The 20,686-nt window shown below is 41.0% G+C and overlaps 1 protein-coding gene across 3 annotated transcripts in view; it reads right to left on the bottom strand.

Moving 5' to 3' along the window:
- ACACA (acetyl-CoA carboxylase alpha) overlaps positions 1-20,686 on the bottom strand; it is a 454,335-nt gene that overhangs the window by 116,465 nt on the left and 317,184 nt on the right. Inside the window, exon 48 of one of the 3 annotated variants that reach the window (XM_075853502.1) lies at positions 4,527-4,798. The exons of the other annotated variants lie outside the window; for them this stretch is intronic. Within the exon in view, the coding sequence (XP_075709617.1) occupies positions 4,780-4,798 (19 nt within the window). The 3' untranslated portion in view covers positions 4,527-4,779. Of the gene's footprint in view, positions 1-4,526; positions 4,799-20,686 lie in introns of those variants that run through there. 3 annotated transcript variants of the gene reach the window in all.

The following is a 20,686-nucleotide window of genomic DNA, read 5'->3' on the forward strand; positions in this document are numbered from 1 at the left end:
TTCATCTTTTACTGGTAAAATTAAACTAGCCTAAAAATTCTAGACTGTTCATGACTTTGACAGTGGGCAAATTTACAAAATCAGCAAGGGATCAAATACTTATTTCCTTCACTGTATATATAGATATATACAGTGGATATAAAAAGTCTACACACCCCTGTTAAAATGTCAGTTTTTGTCATGATACAAAATCAGTACAAGACGAGTAATTTCAGAACTTTTTCCACCTTTAATGTGACCTATAATCTGTACAATTCCATTGAAAAAGAAACTGAAATCTTTTAGGGTGGAAAAATGAAAAAACAAAAATAATGTGTTTGCATAAATATATACAACCTTAACCTCTTCCCGACATTTGTCGTAAGTATACGTCATGGAAAGCCAGTGCTTCCCGCAAAATGTCGTATACTTACGACAAATGTTTGGCACCGGCTCAGAAGCTGAGCCGGTGCCATCATCGACGGATCTCAACTGTATCTTACAGCTGACATCTGGCTGTAATGGCGGGGACCGAAATTAGCTTTGATCCCTGCCATTAACCCCTTCAATGCAGCATTCATACGTGATCGCTACATTTAAGCTGTTTGCAGCTCATCGGAACCCCAGCAATGAAATTGCCGGGGTTCGGGTGGCTGCAATTGCAACCGGAGGCCTAATACTGGCCTCCCGGTCTGCCTAGCACGGAAGCCGGTCAAGATCCGCCCGGCGGCGGAGCCTGATCGGCTTCCGTAGCTGCCGGCAAGATGCCGCCGGCTCAGGAGCTGATCCGGCGTCATCAGCAGTGGAAGTCAGCTGTATGTTACAGCTGATATCCACCTGTAACGGCAGGAACCGGAGCTAGCTCCGATCCCTGCCATTAACCTCTTCGATGCAGAAATTGAAAGCGATTGCTGCATCGTAGCGGTTACTAGCAGATCGCCAGCCCTGACAGGCAATCGGGACTGGCGACTGCTGCTATGGCAACAGGAGACACAATGGCCTCCTGCTCTGCCATTACGGAAGCAGATTAGGCCCCGCCGGGAGGACGCCATATATCAGTGCGACACCGGCCTGTGCAGAAAGGATTGCCTCACAGCGTAATACACATCTATGGATTTTATTGTTTTTTTACCCCATTATTATGCCACCTGACTATGCCCCTGATGTACTCTGCCCAGCTTACATGTACCCCCACATTATAAATGGAAACCCCAGCAATAATCAAACAAATCTACTACCAAGCAAAATCCGCTCTCCAAAAGGCAAATGGCGCTCCCTCCGCTCTGAACCCTACAATGTGCCCAAACAGCAGTTTCCTTCCACATATATGGCATCGTCATACCCGGAAGAACACTTAACAATTTTTGGGGTGTGTGTCTCCAGTAGCATAATCGGAGTATGACATATTTGCCACTGAAATGGCATATCTATGGAAAAATATAAATTTTTAATATGCACCATCCGCAGTGCAATCATTTATAGAAAAGACCTGTGGGGTGAAAATGCTCACTACACCCCTTAATAAATGCCTCCAGGGGTGTAGTTTCCAAATGGGGTTACTTCAGGGGTTTCTTTTTATTATTTCACATCTGAGCCTCTGCAATTGTCAACCAATACTTTGTAAATGGCCAAATTAGGCCTCAATTTTACATGCTACGCTTTCACTCCTGAGCCTGGTCGAATGTCCAGGCAAAAGATTAGTGCCCCATGTAGGGTGTTTCTAAAACCGGGAAACATCGCATAATAATTAGAGAGCTGTCTTGTTATGGTGGCACAAGCTGGGCACCACATATTGGCATATCTATGGAAAAAAATCCCATTTTCACTCTGCAACATCGAGTGCAAACTAATTTCTACAAAACATCTGCAGGGTTAAAATGCTTACTACACCCCTAGGTAAATGCTTTGAGGGGTGTAGTTTCCAAAATTGGGTCACTTCTAGGGGGTTTCCACTATTTTGGGCCCACAGGCGCCCAGAAACTAATCCAGCAACATCTGCACTCCAAATGGCGCTCCTTCCCTTCTGAGCCCTGCCGTGTGCCAAAACAGAAGTTTATGACCACATATGGGGTATTGCCGTACTCGGGAGAAAATGCTTTACAAATGTTGGGTTCTTTTTTTCCTTTGTTTGTTGAGAAAATTAAAAATTTTGCGCTAAAGCTACGTCTTATTGAAGAAAAAGGAATGTTTTTATTTTCACTGCCCAATTCTAATAAATTCTATGAAACATCTGTGGGGTCAAAATGCTTACTTACACCCCTAGATGAATTCCTCAAGAGGTGTAGTTTCCTAAATGGAGTCACTTTTTGGGCGTTTTCATTGTTTTGTTCCCTCAGGGGGTCTGCAAATGCGACCTGGGTTCTGCAAATGCGACCTGGCCTCCGCAAATCATTTTTCAGGGCCTACTTCCAATAATTTCTGCAAAAAAACTGTGGGGTCAAAATTCTCATTATACCCCTAGATAATTTCCTCAATGGGTGTAGTTTCCAAAATGGGGTCACTTGTGGGGGGTTTCCACTGTTTTGTCCCCTCAGGGGCTTTGTAAATGTGACATGGCCTCCGCAAACCATTCCTGCTAAATTTGAGCTCCAAAAGTCAAATAGCGCTCTTTCACTTCTAAGCCCTGCCGTGTGTCCAAACAGCCGGTTATTACCACATGTGGGGTATTGTTTTACTCGGGAGAAATTGCTTTACAGATTTTTCTGTGGTTTTTCTCCTTTAGTCCTTGTGGAAATGAGAAAAAAAAATAATTGCTAAACCTACATTTTCTTTGAAAAAATTTAGATTGTTATTTTCAGTGCCTACTTCCAATAATTTCTGTAAAAAACGTGTGCGGTCAAAATGCTCACTATACCCCTAGATAATTTCCTTGAGGTGTGTAGTTTACAAAATGGGGTAACTTTCGGGGGATTTTCACTGTTTTGGCACCGCAAGAGCCCTTCAAACCTGACATGGTGCCTAAAATATATTCTAATAAAAATAAGGCCCCAAAATCCTCTAGGTGCTCCTTTGCTTCTGAGGCCAGTGCTTCATTCCAGTAACATGCTACGGCCACATGTGGGATATTTCCAAAAACTGCAGAACCTGGGCAATAAATATTGAGTTGCATTTCTCTGGTAAAACCTTCTGTGTTATAAAAAAAATTGTATTAAAAATTTATTTCTGCAAAAAAATATGAAATTTGTAAATTTCACCCCTACTTTGCTTTAAATCCTGTGAAATGTCTAAAGGGTTAAGAAATTTTCTAAATGCTGTTTTGAATACTTTGAGGGGTGACGTTTTTAAAATGGGGTGACTTTTTGTGGGTTTCTAATATATAAGGCCCTCAAAGCCACTCCACAAGTGAACTGGCCCCTGTAAAAATAGCCTTTTGAAATTTTCTTGAAAATGTGAGAAATTGCTGCTAAAGTTCAAAGCCTTGTAACGTCCTAGAAAAATAAAAGGATGTTCAAAAAACGATGTCAATCTAAAGTAGACATACGGGTGATGTTAATTAGGAACAATTTTGTGTGTTATAACTGCCTGTCTTACAATCAGATACATTTAAATTGAGAAAAATGCAAATTATTGCAATTTTTCGCTAAATTTTTGTGTTTTTCACAATTAAATACTGAACATATCGAGCAAATTTTGTCAGTAACATAAAGTCCAATGTGTCACGAGAAAACAATCTCAGAATCGCTTGGATAGGTGAAAGCATTCCGGAGTTATTACAACATAAAGTGAAACATGTCAGATTTGAAAAATGAGGCTCTGTCAGGAAGGTCAAAAGTGGCCAAAGAGGGAAGGGGTCAAACTAATACTTTGTTGAATTATTCTTTGACTTTATGACGGCATTCAGTCTTTTTGAAGTGTATCAGCATGGCACATCTTTACTTGGCAATTGTTGCCCACTCTTCCTTGCAAAAGTGCTCCAAATCCATCAGATTGCGAAGGCACCTCTTACGTACTGCCCTCTTCAGGTCACCCCACATATTTTCTATGGAATTAAGGTCTGGGCTCTGGCTGGGCCATTACAAAGCTTTGATCTTCTTCTGGTAAAGCCATTCTTTTGTTGATTTGGAGATATGCTTTGGGTCGTTGTCATGCTGAATGGTGAAATTCCTCTTTATCTTTAGCTTTTTAGCAGAGGTCTGCAGGTTATGTGCGAATATTGACTGATATTTGGAACTGTTCATAAATCACTTCTCCTTTAATAAAGCCCCAATTCCAGCTGCAGAAAAACAGCCCCAAAGCAGAATGCTGCCTCCACCATGCTTCACTGTGGGTATGGTGTTCTTTTGGTGATGTGCAGTGTTGGAGTTACGCCAAACATATATATTTGGAATTATGGCCAAAAAGTTCAACCTTGGTCTCATCAGACCATACCAGTTTTCCCACATGCTTTTGGCAGACTTGATGTAGGTCTTCGCAAAACATAGCCAGGCTTGAATGTTTTTCTTTGTTAGAAAAGTCTTCCGTCTTGCCACCCTACCCCACAGCCTAGACATATGACAAAAACGGGAGATTGTTGTCACATGCACTACACAACCAGTACCTACCAGAAAGTCCTGCAGCTCCTTTAATGTTGCTGTAGGCCTCTTGGTAGCCTCCCGGACTAATTTTCGTCTTGTCTTTTCATCAAGTTTTGAGGGACGTCCAGTTCTTGGTAATGTCACAGTTGTGCCAAATGTAATCCACTTCTAGATGTCCGACTTCACTGTGTTCCTTGGTATATATAATGCCTTGGAAATTCTTTGGTACCCTTCTCCTGACTGATGCCTTCCAACAATCAGATCCCTTTGATGTGTTGTAAGCTCTTTACAGACCATGGCGTTTGCTGTCACGTGCAACAAAGAAAATGTCAGGAAAATCCTAATAGAACAGCTGAACTTTATATGGGGTTACTCAGAATCACTTTAAATAATGGTAGCGGTGTACGGACTACTAGTTAACAGGAGTTCAAATGTAATTGGCTAATTCTGGACACAACCACATCCCCAATTATAAGGGGGTGTTCACACTTCTGCAGCCACATTATTTTTGTTCTTTTATTTTTCCCTTATAAACAATTTCAGTTTATGTCACATTAAAGGTGGAAGAAATTCTGAAATGATTAATTTTGTAAAAATTTAGTAACATGACAAAAACCTGGCGTTTTAACAGGGGTGTGTAGACTTTTTATATTCACTGTGCGTGTGTATGTATATATATATATACACATACACACACACACATACACACACATAGTTCTGCCTACACAAACTCGGTATACAGCATCTAAGTGGCAGCAGAATTGCAATGCTGCTCCAGTTTTCTGCACCTTATTTGTATTCATTTTCACTTTAGACAAAGCCATTTTCTTCTGTTATTTCCATGCCTACCTTTCAGATGGAGCAAGCAGACTATTTTGATTGCTCCGCTGAGAAGGGAAAGCGAGACAGGGAATGATAGAGAAATAAAAAGTGCCTTCATATTTTCTTGTGCACAGACCATACATTTAGGAAAGAAGATGATGCTCACATAGTGATGTATGCATAGAGTGTAAAACACCAGTGACTCATGAGAAGCAGAGGCTGCGAAGTGAAATAATTCCCTCATGCACTCTCTTTGAGTAATAGTCTATTTATTCTTCGTCTAGAGTTGGTTACATTTTTATTGGACTTTTTTTCTATTTAAATGTTAGTAATGAATTTAATGGAATTTAATGGAAATGAAAGGTTTGAGTGATGTGCTGACTGTGTACACCTTTGTGCTTTTTGCCTCAACATTGGTCTATGGAGTTGTAACATATGGAGAGCTATTAGAGAGCCCAAAATAATACATTGTCAAAAGAAATGCAACAAATTAGCCAGAATAACCATGTTTTGGGAATTAAGAGGTTATCTGGTTACAGCAAATAAATATTCATTGAATAATGAAAAGTGATACTATTTTCCAGTATAATTTCTGTATCAATTCCCCATGGATTTCAATATTTCTGCTCGCTGTCATTCACTAGGAACCTTCATTGCTTACTTCCCGGGGTCGAAAATCTGCCATGTCATGTGATGGAAATACAGGTGCACGGCCCATTATAAGACACTAAGTGCACTAATGTGTCCATCACATGACCAAGACAGATTTTTATCTATGGGGATTAAAAAATTTCCATTGAATGACAATTTGCAGAGATCTTGAAAAGCACGAGAAACGGATACAGAAAGTATATTGGAAAATTGAATAATTTTTCATAATATGAAAAACAACATCTCTCCTGACACCAGAACACACTTTTAAATCTTAAAGGAGACATGTCAGCTCTTCTGAAACATGTCTTTCAGTAAATACTTGCATTCCCTCATAAAATAACAATTCCAGAGCACCTTTTCTTAGAACAACCTGAGCTGTGCCTCTCTATTGAAAATATATGAATAAATTGCCAACTAAGTGTTATCATTCACCTTGTCCATTCTATTAGTGCGGACAGTGTTAAGGGTGTTTTACACTGGGCGATTATCGGGTAGACGAGCATTTATAGAACTTGTATAAAAAGGGCAGCGATCAGCAGATGAACTAGAAAATGCTCAATCACCTGCTAATCGTATCGTTTTAAAAAGTAAAATATTATCGTTGTCGGCAGCACATCACCCTGTGTAAACGGGGAGATGTGCTGCCGACATGATAATAATGTATGGGGACGAGCGATCAGAGTAACAACCGCTCGTCCCCATCCATAGCTCCGTGTGACAGGAGCAAACCAGCGCTGATCAACGATCGATCAGCTGGTGTAAAAGGGCCTTTAGACTGTGTGGGTACACACCCTATTGACAAGAAGAATGGCAACACCCAGGTATTAATTCCATGAGGAATACCCGAGGAATAGTAGAACACAGAGTTCTAAGAAAAGATGCCCCAGATAGGTTATTTCATGTGCAATACAAGTATTTACTAAAACAGACATTTGAGGATAGCTGATGGATTATCTGTAAGCTAACGTATAAAGGAAAAGGATTTTATTTTTATTTCTACAGCTATATGAATAAAACACGACATATGAGCCTTTAATTCTTTACTATTCAATTCTTGGTTTTCCTGTGGAACAAACTTTTAATCGGACATTTGCGTGATCCATACATCTGTCATGAACAGTAAAAGGATTTGCCATAACATTATGATCGGTTGGGGAAGAGTATATGACTAAAGATATTTAGGCATTTCTTCTTATTCGGGGGCTTGGCCATTTTAGCCATATCCAATGTTAACATGTGCATAAACTCAAGTATACAGCCAAGCAATTTCCATAGACAAACATTAGAAGTAAAATGGGTCAAATGGACCAGTTCAGCAGTGCGGTCACTGAATGCTCTAATGAGGTGTAAGAACTATTTTAAAATGTAAACCATATAGGACCAATAACGGTTCAGAAGCAAATCAGCAGGTCAGACAAGTTCAGAACAAGTTGTTCCATGCTGAAGTGAGTAGAACATAACAAATGTCTGTCCAAGGTTGCAAAACTAAAAACTGGCCATACACATTAGATAACAGTTGGCCAAATCTGCAGATAATTTATTCTCCCACGATGGCAGATGTTGGGGAAAGAAGGGTTAAGCATGTTGAAATGTAACATACCTGATCCTTTGTTCCTGGGGGTGATAAGCTGCTGTGGGTCACTATCCCCTGGGGAGTCGTGTGAAGACCTCCGATGGGTTGCGAGCCACTTACCGATGCCCTGGTTTCAACTGTATCTGTGTCCTCAGGGCGCAAATACAGTTGAATCGAATGCTGGAACAAGGAGCTGACTGCTCATTGCTCCAGCATTCACTATGAGCATTCAGGAATGAGCACAGACGCGATGTAGTGACGTCATCGCACATTTCTGTGCTGAGTTACACACAGCACAGATCGGAGAAGCCTCTCATGACACACCATCAGTGGTCATAGTCGGGCATCAGCGACGCGCAGCAGCAGGATACCTTTTGTGCGCCTCATGGCCCGCCCGCTCAATTATCCTTGTTTTTAATGTTGCAGGGACTTGAATGGAGCCAAGTACCGGCATCTAACTACGAATGACGTAGACATACGTCAGACGAAATAGGGCTAAGTACGGTAGTAGGGGGTCCCAAACAAAACTCTCAACCAAAAGTGGGTCCCGGCCTCAGAAAGTTTGGGAACCACTGGAGTAGATCAATGACGCTTTATCAAGGCTGTTGGTCTGATCGGTGTTCCCGGGTATTGTTTATATAGCTTTATAAATAAATAAAGAAGATTTAGTATAAACTGTTCAGTGCCGTATAAAATCGGCTACATACATGCAAAATCAGTGCTAAACATTACTAAAGCTCTTGTGGCTGAAATCACTGCAGCCATGTTCCAATCTAGAAAAAAACCAGGAAAAGGCGGTTATGACTGTAGAGGGGCAGGGTGGGGGGGGGGGGGTAAACACCATGTGTTTAAATAAGATGTTTCACAAATTCATGTGGATGTGATATTCATGTATCCACTTGGCTACGTAAAGCACACGCTGAACCCCGATGAATACTACTTTAAAGTTTGGCAGAGGGCCTTATTGCTATTTCGCAATGATGAAGTAGTGAGGTCACCTGCGACACCATTGTGGTATAAACTTCTGCCAGATGTACGATTGATCCCAGTGAATAGGCAGCTTTAGGGATTCTGAAATTTGTTGATGTGGTGGTGAATGAGAAGATGGCCAGCTTTGCTCAAATTAGCTCTAAATACCAAGTTCCTCCTCATATGTAGTTTAGATACTTTCAATTACAACATGCTATTTGGTCACAATTTCCGGTTTATAACGTGAGATTATGTATATCTCCTCTGGAGGATTGGATGACGCAGGACACTGCTCAAACCCATGTCGCTATTATATAGACAATTGCTAAAGGTCTCTTCTAATAAGCTTGATGTAGCTCTCGATAGGTGGTCTCGGACTCTCCCCTCAGACTCTACTGAGGAGCATGAAGAATTATTAGACTCTTTGACTGGTCCGTTGATTTCAGCTAGCGACTGCCTTATTCAGGTGAAATTCTTTCACCAAATTTACTATACTCCTGTTAAATTATTTAGGATGGGAAGACTAGCCTCCCCCACCTGTCCTCGATGCTTGGGGAATGATGGCTCTTTTATACATATGTTTTTGGAGTGTCCAGTCATTCAAGGTTTTTTGGCCAGAAGTTATGGAATATTTAGAACTGCAGGTTGACCTCCCAAGAGCACTGGATCCTAGGGTTATCCTGCTTCTGCTGGTTGCGAACCTTCTACACCCAATAGCGTTCAGGTCCCTTATGATGCTCCTCCTGTTATATAGCAAAAAAAAATTCTTCTGTATTCTTCATCTATTGTAATCCTTGTACATGATGAAAATACTCTATACTATATATCTCAATTTTTTTGAGATTTTAATTTTAAAAAAAGGACATGCGGTATCTCAGGACTAGAGCAAGATAATTAATGTATGTGCAAAGTGACACTGTGACATACTTAGGCATGGACAATATTTAATTTTACATTATGAAGGTGCATTAAGTGCCATGTCTATTTAATACCTGCTAAGGTAATGTTGAGGTAGGAAAAAAAAAGAAAATAAAGTAATTTCCTTTGTAAATACCTGTTCCCATACTATGCTGCACTTACAGAGGGGCAGCATTGTCTTTTGACAGATCGGCTCTAACCCCTTAATGACCAGATACATTTTTTGTTTTGTTTTTGCCTCTCTGCCCTAGGGATAACCTTTTAACAACTTTATTTTTTATTTCTAATGTATTAGCATATTCATGTATGCGAATACATCCCACTGTGTCTCTATGACACAGGCTGCAGTTTCTAGTCGGGTCACCCGGTGACGCGATTTAAATCAGGAGTCCCCTTTGATCATGCAGCGGTCACGGAACGCAGCTATCAAAGGGTTACACGGCCACAATCACAGCTTCCTCTAATCTCGGCCGTTTTCAGGAGGCTTCTTTTTAAGTACAGGAGCATAACAGCCCCTGTTTAGAGAATGAGCGCTCATAAGCCTTTTCTACAGCAAAGACAAGATACGTCGCAGTACACTCGGGACCTACACCACCCCCTGTCAAAGGACAGTGGGTGGTCGGAAAGGGGTTATACTGGAAAATATTTAGATTTTCCAAACAAATCACTAGGCTCAGTGATTAGCTTTGTTGCCTTAAAACAGTAGGGTCCTTTGTTTGAATCCAACCAAGGGCAACATGTGTATGTTGTTTGCATGTTCTACCACTGTTTGTGTGAGTTTCCACCGGGTACTTTGGTTTCCCATGATATTGGCAATAGTATGTATATGTGTCTTTGACAAAGGGAAATTAGATTGTAATTCCCATTGGGAAATACAAAAAAGGAAGACCCCGGCAGTTGGTAGGAATTATTAGCAATATATATACAAGAAGCTGTTACCAGCAGGACAATTCCACTAACTCCAACTACCATTGATAATTGTATAAACAAATAAATAAATAGATTTGATTTTTATTAAGCTCCTTGGAGCAAAAAAGAGAAGAAAACTAACTACACTAGTTCATTTAAAATGTCACCTCCATTTACAATTGAATAGACTGTGCACTAAGTGTATGTATCTCAGTTGCAGTGCCGCTCCTGGCTGCAGCCCATCGAGTCAGGCACTCTGCATATATGATAGGCAATGGAGGTAAGTTTTTGAATTAAAAGGTGAGTATTAGAGCCCCCCCGACATGTTTCGCTGTGCTAAACAGCGTCCTCAGGGGTTCAGGGGCTTTGTGAGATTGCGCCGAAAAAGACACGCTGTTTTAAGCTGTCACGGCGGAACAGCTGGAGAATCACTGCCACCAATCACAATGCATCATGGCGGGCCGAGCCCCCATGACGCTATGATTGACAGTCTTGCCGGCCAATCGGTGATTTAACACCGAGGGCGAATGGGAGGGAGACCTGTGCCTCCAGCTAACGCCACGCAAGGGGGAGAGACCCAGACTCCGCCCCCTCTCACGCCGTAACTGACACCCATAGTAAAACAAACAGGTGGGCGACGGAGGCATATGTTGGATAGTGCAGGGAGCCAAGAGCCGCTTGCTCAGTGCGGCACCGCAGACAATGGGCATGTCGACATCTGCCATGTCCCAACATGGAGCCTGTGCAGTGCATCAGGCTTTATTCTCATGTGGTAGCATCCCACATTTAGAGCAATCATACTACAGTGTGAAGTCCATATAGTGCACTGCTCACATACATCTATACTCAATAGGGCCTGTAATGCTTGTAATGCTTAGTGATAAGTAGAAGAACTAGGCAGCTATTACATATAGCCACTCTCACAAAATCGCACGGTGTGAACAAGCACCCATTACAAGCACAAATGTATATGGAATCGTGTGGTGTGAACAGACGCCAATTGGATGCACAACTGTATATGGGATCCAAAGGGACCCAGCTCCGATTCGAACATTATATCTCCCACTGGTTATCATAAGGTCAATACTTGTGCATATATCTCTCCCATGTCAATATAAATGGCGCAATCTCACAATACATTTTTAAAATAAGATAATAAAAAGACACTCAGAGTAGAAAACGTTTTCTCAATAATATATAGTATATAGTGTCTACTAGAGAGGGAAATATACCCTACAATAGAGTTGGTAAGTAAATACAGTATATATAGTGGTCAGTCCAACCACGTTGCCTAAGGATACGTGCATCCATATGTGTCGCACGTATCTAAAGCTAACAGAGGTACTCTCATCAAATGAAAGCTGCAAAATTGAAACCCTCATTAAGGCCAGTGGGGCTCAAAGTGTTGAGGCGATATATCCATCTGGCCTCTTCCTGCAATAATCTGCGGTCAAGATTGCCCGAACGTGGGCCCATCTTGACCAAAGACACACCCCAGAATTTCAGTGCCTGGGTATCACCACCGTGGAGAGAACGGACATGTCTCAACAGTGGCGTATCCTCCTTCCCAGTGATGGAAAAGCAATGTCGAGAAATTCTCCTCCTAAGCTCCTGAATAGTCTTTCCTATGTACAGTTTTGGGCATGGGCATTGAGCCACTGCTCTGACAGTTCATGAACTGTTTTATCTGATAGGTCTTACCATCAGAAGTATTAGAGAAATTTTTAGTGACGGGCATATAGGGGCAGAATGAGCACCTGCCGCACGGATGTGAGCTTAATAAAAATCAAATCTATTTATTTATTTGTTTATACAATTATCAATGGTAGTTGGAGTTAGTGGAATTGTCCTGCTGGTAACAGCTTCTTGTATATATAATTCCCATTGGGGACAGGGACTGATGTAAGAGTATGACAATTTTTGTACAGCGCTGCAGAGTATGTTGAACTATATAAGAAACTAAAATAAATAATTTTGCTTATTTAGCAGGTTTTTTTCATTATTGTAGTAGAGAAGTGAACCTTGCTTTACTTCATACAGTAAAAGAGCCAACACTGCCGCCCTGATTAACAATACGGCATTTCACAACTGCTCCGTATACAAAGCTTAAGGTGTATGTAATGAGGCTGTGAGCTTATAATAAATATCTTTATCAGAGGATTATTATTTATGGAATTGGGGACAAATGGCTCAAAACAACTTCTGCTTTCCATTATACTTCATATAAATTTTATCAGTCTCTGCACATGGAGATGCTACATCTTGTTTTATGGCACATCCTCGGACTAGAGGCTGGAGTATAATAAAAGACAATTTACAGCCAAGAACACATATATTACAAACATACAGTACACACAAAAAGATGAGTTTTGGAGGCACTTACAGGAAGCATTCCCTGAAGAATACAGTTATGTCTATTACGTCCTTTTATCTACAAAATGTCACTGCTCTGAAAGAGACCAATTCTTGTTTTTATACATTAGTTATACCTTGGTGCCAGGTGGTTCAAAGTGGAAAAAAGTTGAACATAGGAAGTTTCGACAAATCAAGTTTTGTTACTGCACAGAAGAAGCGAAACTGCATATGCACAATCTGGGCACATTATATCCCAACACATTGCCGGAGAATATTGGAAACGTGTGTCACCTTATTTGTAACTCATATCCAATCAAACCTCATCTTCTATAGAAAGAACATGAGGCCCAATGTCACAAGCACCAAGATAGCCACTGAAATTAGTCATTGATGGATAAGCCAGGGCAAAGGTGTCCGTTATATTTTTATTGATGTCTAAGACCAGGCATTGATCCACAATTCTACTGGCTCTACCATATGCAGAGCTATAAAAATAAGTCAGTAAAAAGTCCATACTGCCCAGTATTCATGCTCTACCAAGCTGAAACAATCATGTTGAAAGGTTTATTTATTATTTACCATTTAGTCATGGACCACTATTGATGAAGCCAGAGGACAAATACCTCTACGGACTACTTGTCGAAGGCTTATTTTTAACCCTTTCTTTCACAAATATACAGGAAATGGTTATATTGGCAGATTTACATGTGACACATGGAAACCAAATCAATATAGTTTAATAATGGACAACATCCTTCTTTGATGTATCCAAAACAACTTGTCCTCTATCTAAAAAGTTATTTAACCCCTTAGTGACCAGCCCATTTTAGGCCCTATTGACCAAGCTATTTTATTCGTTTTTCTATAGTCGCATTCAAAGAGCTATAACTTTTTTATTTTTTCGTCTACATAGCTGTATGAGGACTTGTTTTTTGCGGGATTAGTTGTACTTTTTAATAGCACCTTTTTTTGGTACATATAATTTTTTTATTAACTTTTTTTGGGGGATTATAAAAAAAAACTGCAATTCCGCCATTGTTCTATGCGTTTTTAAATTGACGCCGTTCACTGTGCGGCGTAAATAACATGTTACCTTTATTCTATGGGTCGGTACGATTACGGCGATACCACATATGTAGAGGTTTTTTTATGTTTTACGACTTTTGCACAATAAAAACACTTTTGAACTAAAATGATTTGTTTTTGCATCGTTGCTTTCCAAGAGCCGTAACTTTTTTATTTTTCCATCAATGTAGTGATTTTTTGGGCTTGTTTTTTGTGGGACGAGACGTAGTTTTGATTGGTACTGCTTTGGCTTGCATGGCTCTTATTGATTCATTTTTATTATGACTTTTTTGGGGGGCGATGGAAAAAAATTGCAATTTCGCCATTGTTTTTTTGCATTTTTTTTTATGTGTTCACCTTGCAGTTTAAATTACATATTAACTTTATTAATTGAGTCATTTATTTTTACACTTTTACTACATCAAATCACTTTTTAAGGGAAAAACTTTTTTTCTTTTACTATAATTTTTATTATTAATCTTTATTTCACATTTATGGCTTATTTCATTAGTCTCACTAGGGGACTTTACTGTGCGATCTTCAGATCGCTGCTATAATGCTTTGGTATACTTCGTATACCAGAGCATTATTGCCTGTCAGCGTAAATCTGACAGGCAATCTATTAGGACGTGCCTTCGGTGCGTCCTAATAGGCATATGTACAGGGCAGACCTGGGGGCTGACATCAAGCCCCCGGCTGCCATGACACCCCATCGGAGGCCCGTGATTGCATTTGCGGGCAGCCGATGGGTGACAAAGGGAGCTCACTCCCTCTGTAAACAAGTTAATGGCCATGGTCGCTATTGACGGCGGCATTTAACAGGTTAAACGGCCGCGATCTAAGTAAACTTCGATCGCGGGTGTTGGAGCAGGAGCCCAGCTGTCCCCGTGCAGGACTTAGACTAGGCTCACGTGAAAAGGCGTCAGCCTAGCCTAAGGCCCCGTAGTGACCAACGTGAAAAGGCGTATTGGTGGTCACTGAGGGGTTAAATATACAGACCGTATATACGATGTGTTCTTTTTAACTGCACATGCTAGTTGATGAACTTATGCCTATACACAAAAAAACACTTCTTGATCCTAATGGGGACAAAATACACATCTATCCATATTTTATATCGCTTAAATAATTATACATTTCATAACGAATATTTAGAGATTCTCTAGTGACTGGTATAGTGCCAAGGGACTGGTGCAGGGCAAATGTGGTGCCTATTTTTAAAAAGGGCTCTAGGTCTTCCTCGGGAAATTATAGACCAGTAAGCTTAACATCCATCGTGGGGAAAATGTTTGAGGGGCTATTGAGGGACGATATACAGAATTATGTGACAATAAATAGTATTATAAGTGACAGCCAGCATGGTTTTACTAAGGACAGAAGTTGTCAAACCAACCTGATTTGTTTTCATGAAGAGGTGAGCAGAAGCCTAGACAGAGGGGCCGCTGTGGATATAGTGTTTTTGGACTTTGCAAAGGCATTTGACACAGTGCCTCATAGACGTCTAATGGGTAAATTAAGGACTATAGGTTTAGAAAGTATAGTTTGTAATTGGATTGACAATTGGCTCAAGGACCGTATCCAGAGAGTTGTGGTCAATGATTCCTACTCTGAATGGTCCCCGGTTATAAGTGGTGTACCCCAGGGTTCTGTGCTGCGACCACTATTATTCAACTTATTTATTAATGATATAGAGGATGGGATTAATAGCACTATTTCTATTTCTATTTACACCAAGCTATATAATATAGTTCAGTCTATGGTTAGATGTTCGTGAATTGCAAGCGGATTTAAACAAACTGAGTGTTTGGGCGTCCACTTGGCAAATGAAGTTTAATGTAGATAAATGTAAAGTTATGCATCTGGGTACCAACAACCTGCATGCATCATATGTCCTAGGGGGAGCTACACTGGGGGATTCACTTGTTGAGAAGAATCTGGGTGTACTTGTAAATCATAAACTAAATAACAGCATGCAGTGTCAATCAGCTGCTTCAAAGGCCAGCAGGATATTGTCGTGTATTAAAAGAGGCATGGACTCGCGGGACAGGGATATAATATTACCACTTTACAAAGCATTAGTGAGACCTCATCTAGAATATGCAGTTCAGTTCTGGGCTCCAGTTCATAGAAAGGATGCCCTGGAGTTGGCAAAAAATACAAAGAAGAGCAATGAAGCTAATAAGGGGGATGGAGAATCTAAGTTATGAGGAAAGATTAAAAGAATTATACCTATTTAGACTTGAAAAAAAGACGACTAATGGGGGACATGATTAACTTATATAAATATATTAATGGCACATACAAAAAATATGGTGAAATCCTGTTCCATGTAAAACCCCCTCAAAAAACAAGGGGGCACTCCCTCCGTCTGGAGAAAAAAAGGTACAACCTGCAGAGGTGACAAGCCTTCTTTACTGTAAGAACTGTGAATTTATGGAATAGTCTACCGCAGGAGCTGGTCACAGCAGGGACCGTAGATGGCTTTAACCCCTCCCCGCTCCTGGACGTACTATTAGGTCATGGTAACTATAGCGTTCGCGCTCCATGACCTAATAGTACGTCTCGGGAGTAACGGCCGTTTCGGCCGTCCTCCCGGCACATACAGGAGCTGTGACAGCTGCTGTCTTGTTCAGCAGCTGTCACAGCTCCTACAGCGGGGACCGATCGCTGTGTCCCCGCTGATTAACCCCTTAAAAGCTGCGTTCTATAGAGATCGCGGCTATTTAGGGGTTAAGCTGCCATCGCCGGCCTGCTACACGATAGCGGCCGGCGATGGTGACTATGGCAACCGGACACCAAACAATGGCGTCCGGCTATGCCATAGACGGAAGCCTAGTGGGTCCTGACAACGTCAGGACCCACTATGCTTGCTGTCAGTGAGTAGCTGACAGTTCTAATACACTGCACTACGCATGTAGTGCAGTGCATTAGAATAGCGATCAGGGCCTCCTGCCCTCAAGTCCCCTAGTGGGACAAAGTAATACAGTAAAAAAAAAGTTAAAAAAAGATGTGTAAAAATAAGAAAATAAAAGTATTAAAAGTAAAAATCCCCCTTTTCCCTTATCAGTCATTTATTATTAATAAAAATATATAAACAAACAAATAAACTATACATAATTGGTATCGCCGCGTCCGTAACGGCCTGAACTACAAACGTATTTAGTTATTTATCCCGCACGGTGAACGCTGTAAAAGAAAATAATAATAAACCGTACCACAATCACAATTGTTTGCTCAATTCACCTCCCAAAAAATGGAATAAAAAGAGATCAAAAAGTCGCATGTACCTAAAAATGGTACTGATCGAAACTACAGTTCGTTACGCAAAAAAATAAGTCCTCGCACGGCTTTATTGATTGAAAAATAAAAAAGTTCTGGCACTTAGAATAAGGTAACACAAAAAGTAAATGATTTTTTACCAAATGTATTTTATTGTGCAAACGCCATAAGACATAAAAAAAAACTATAAACATATGGTATCGCCGTAATCGTATCGCCGCACAGAATAACGTGAATATGTCATTTATAGCGCACGGTGCACGCTGTAAAAAAATAGAATAAAAAAACAATAGTAGAATTGCTGTTTTTTAGTCACCACGCCATCTAAAAATGGAATAAAAACTGATCAAAAAGCCGCATGCACCCCAAGAAAACTACAATGGATTCCTCAAGGGGTCTAGTTTCCAAATTGGGGTCACTTTTGGGGGGTTTCCAATGTTTTGGCACCACAAGACCTCTTCAAACCGGACATGGTGCCTAATAAAAAAGAGGCCACAAAATCCACTAGTACTGTGAAGAAACTATGGGGTCTAAATGGTCACATTACCCATAAATGAATTCCTTGAGGGGTGTAGTTTCCAAAATGGGGTCACTTCTGGTGGGTTTCCATTGCTTTGATACCTCTGGGGCTCTGCAACTGCGACATGGCACCCGAAAACCAATCCAGCAAAATCTGGACTCCAACAAACACATAGCGCTCCTTTCCTTCTGAGCCCTCCCATGGGCCGAAACGGCAGTTTAGCGCCACAAATGGGGTGTTGCTGCACTCAGGAGAAATTGGGCAACAAAATGGAGTATTTTATTTCTTGTGAAAATAAGAATTTTTGAGCTAAAATGACATATTATTGGAAAAAATATATATTTTTTTCATTACCAGCCCAATTCAAAGAAGTACTGTGAAGAAACTATGGGGTCTAAATGGTCACAATACCCATAAATGAATTCCTTGAGGGGTGTAGTTTCCAAACTGGGGTCACTTCTGGTGGGTTTCCATTAGGGATGCACGGTGCATCGAAACTTCGATACTGTTTCGATACTCTGCATCCCTAAACGGTTCGATACCGCTATTTCCTGTATTTCGATACTGAGCTGCGCAGCCGCACAGCTCAGTATAGTAATACATGAATGTATGGGAGCGCGGCTGCGCCTGTGTAATACATGTGTAATTCAGCCACAGCCCCGCTCCTGAGTCATGATAAGTTCGCGGGGTCAGGATGATGCGATGCGGCCATCGCTGCACTAATGAGCGGCGGCACTGGAGACAGAACATGGCGGGCGCACTACAAAAGACCCCCATGTTCTGTCCTCAGTGCCTGAACTGCCGCTCATTAGTGCAGCGCCGGCCGCACCTCCTCATGCTGACCGCGCGTGCACTTCCTGTCAGTAGCGGGGCAATGGCTGTATTACAGCCGCAGCCCTGCTCTATAACGGCGGAGATCAGAGAAACCTCTCATCTCCGCCGTTATTCCCCTGAATGCTGCGATCACAGCTGACTGCAGCATTCAGGAGAAAATGAGCAGGGGGGAAGCCCCTGGATCGCGTCACAGGGAATTCCTGTGACGCGATCGAGGGCCATACCATATATGGGCAGACAGCTCAGGGTCTATTGACGGACCCCAGGGCCGTCTTACCATATTTCATGTTGTTAGGACATACCCAAGTATGTCCTAACAACTGCCTGTGTGCTATCCGTCCACAGGCTAATGTACTGGCACATATCTGATATATGTCAGTACATTAAAGTTTAAAAATAAAGTAAAAACAAAGTATTGTTAAATTTAAAAAAAATACACATTCACCTTTTTTACAATAAACATTAAAATAAGTCTCAATACATAAAATATACACATTCAGTAATGGCGCGCACAACAATTTTTTTGCATCATTTATGATGTGTACGCTGTAAAAAAATGAAATAAACACTTATTATTGTGAGGCACGAGGTGCGATGAATTTAACCTCCATGTTCCTCACATTAATAGTAATTTACCCCATCATGTACCTCGCACATTAACCCATTATGACTGAGAAACATGATGGGATTAATTACTATTAATGTTAGGCGCGTTCAAAATTCATCACACGTCGCGCCTCACATCAGAAAATGGAAGAATTTTTTTTTATTACTGTTGGCAAAAGTATCGAAATTGGTATCGAAATCGCAATACTAAACGAAGTATCGGTATCGAAGTCCAAATTCTGGTATCGTGACATCCCTAGTTTCCATTGCTTTGATACCTCTGGGGCTCTGCAAATGCGACATGGCACCCGAAAACCAATCTAGCAAAATCTGGACTCCAAAGAACAAATAGTGCTCCTTTCCTTCTGAGGCCTCCCATGAGCCCAAACGGCAGTTTAGCGCCACAAATGCGGTATTGCTGCACTCAGGAGAAATTGGGCAACAAAATGGAGTATTTTGTTCCCTGTGAAAATACGAAATTTTGATCACAAATGACATTTTATTGGAAAAAATGACATTTTTTTCATTTCACAGCCCAATTCAAATACGTGCTGTGAAAAAAACTGTGCGGTCAAAATGGTAACAACAACCATAAATGAATTCCTTGAGGGGTGTAGTTTCCAAAATGGGGTCACTATTGGGGGATTCCTACTGTTTTGGCACCTCAACACCTCTTCAAACCTGGCATGCTGCCTAAAATATATTCTAATAAAAAAGAGGACTTAAAATTCACTAGGTGCTTCATTGCTTCTGGAGCTTGTGTTTTATTCCACGAGCGCAGTAGAGCCACATGTGGGACATTTCTAAAAACTGCAGAATCTGGACAATACATATTTAGTAGTGTTTCTCTGGTAAAACCTTCTGTGTTACAGAAAAAAAAATTAATAAAATTCAAATTCAGCAAGAAAAATGAAATTTGCAAATTTCACCTCCACTTTGCTTTAATTCCTGTGAAATGCCTGAAGGGTTAAAAAACTTTCTAAATGCTGTTTTGAATACTTTGAGGGGTCTAGTTTTTAAAATGGGGTGTTTTATCAGGGTTTCTAATACATAGGCCCCTCAAAGCCACTTCAGAACTCAAGAGGTACCTTAAAAAAAAGGCTTTTGAAATTTTCTTAAAAATATGAGAAATTGCTGTTTATGTTCTAAGCCTTGTAACGTCCAAGAAAAATAAGAGAATGTTCAAAAAACGATGCCAATCCAAAGTAGACATATGGGAAATGTGAACTAGTAAGGCCTCATGCACACGACCGTGGTGTTTTTCTGGTCCGCAAATTCCAGGACCGTGTTCCGTGAAATGTCATCCGCAGTTCATCCGTATGTAATCCGCAGTTCATCCGTATGTAATCCGCAAAATGCGGATGAAAAAAAAAAAGCCTAGGTAAAACAGGATGACGACAGAACTCATTCCCAGTCGTCGCCTAGCAACATTTCCGCAAATCCGCAAACTGCGGATGACACACGGAGGTGTATCCGCAATTTCCACGGGCCCATTGACTTCTATTGGCATGTCCGCATCGAATTTGCGGCCCGTAATAAGACACGTCCGGAGTTTCTGCGGCACGGATTTGCGGACATGCGGAGACCCGTGAAAACACGGATAGTGTGTATGGGCCCATAGAAATGAATGAGTCCGCAATTCTCCCGTGGATTTGCGGGGGAATTGCGGATGCAAAAACACGGTCGTGT

This window comes from Rhinoderma darwinii, chromosome 2 (assembly GCF_050947455.1).
Source record: "Rhinoderma darwinii isolate aRhiDar2 chromosome 2, aRhiDar2.hap1, whole genome shotgun sequence".
Classification (NCBI taxonomy): Eukaryota; Metazoa; Chordata; class Amphibia; order Anura; family Rhinodermatidae; genus Rhinoderma; species Rhinoderma darwinii.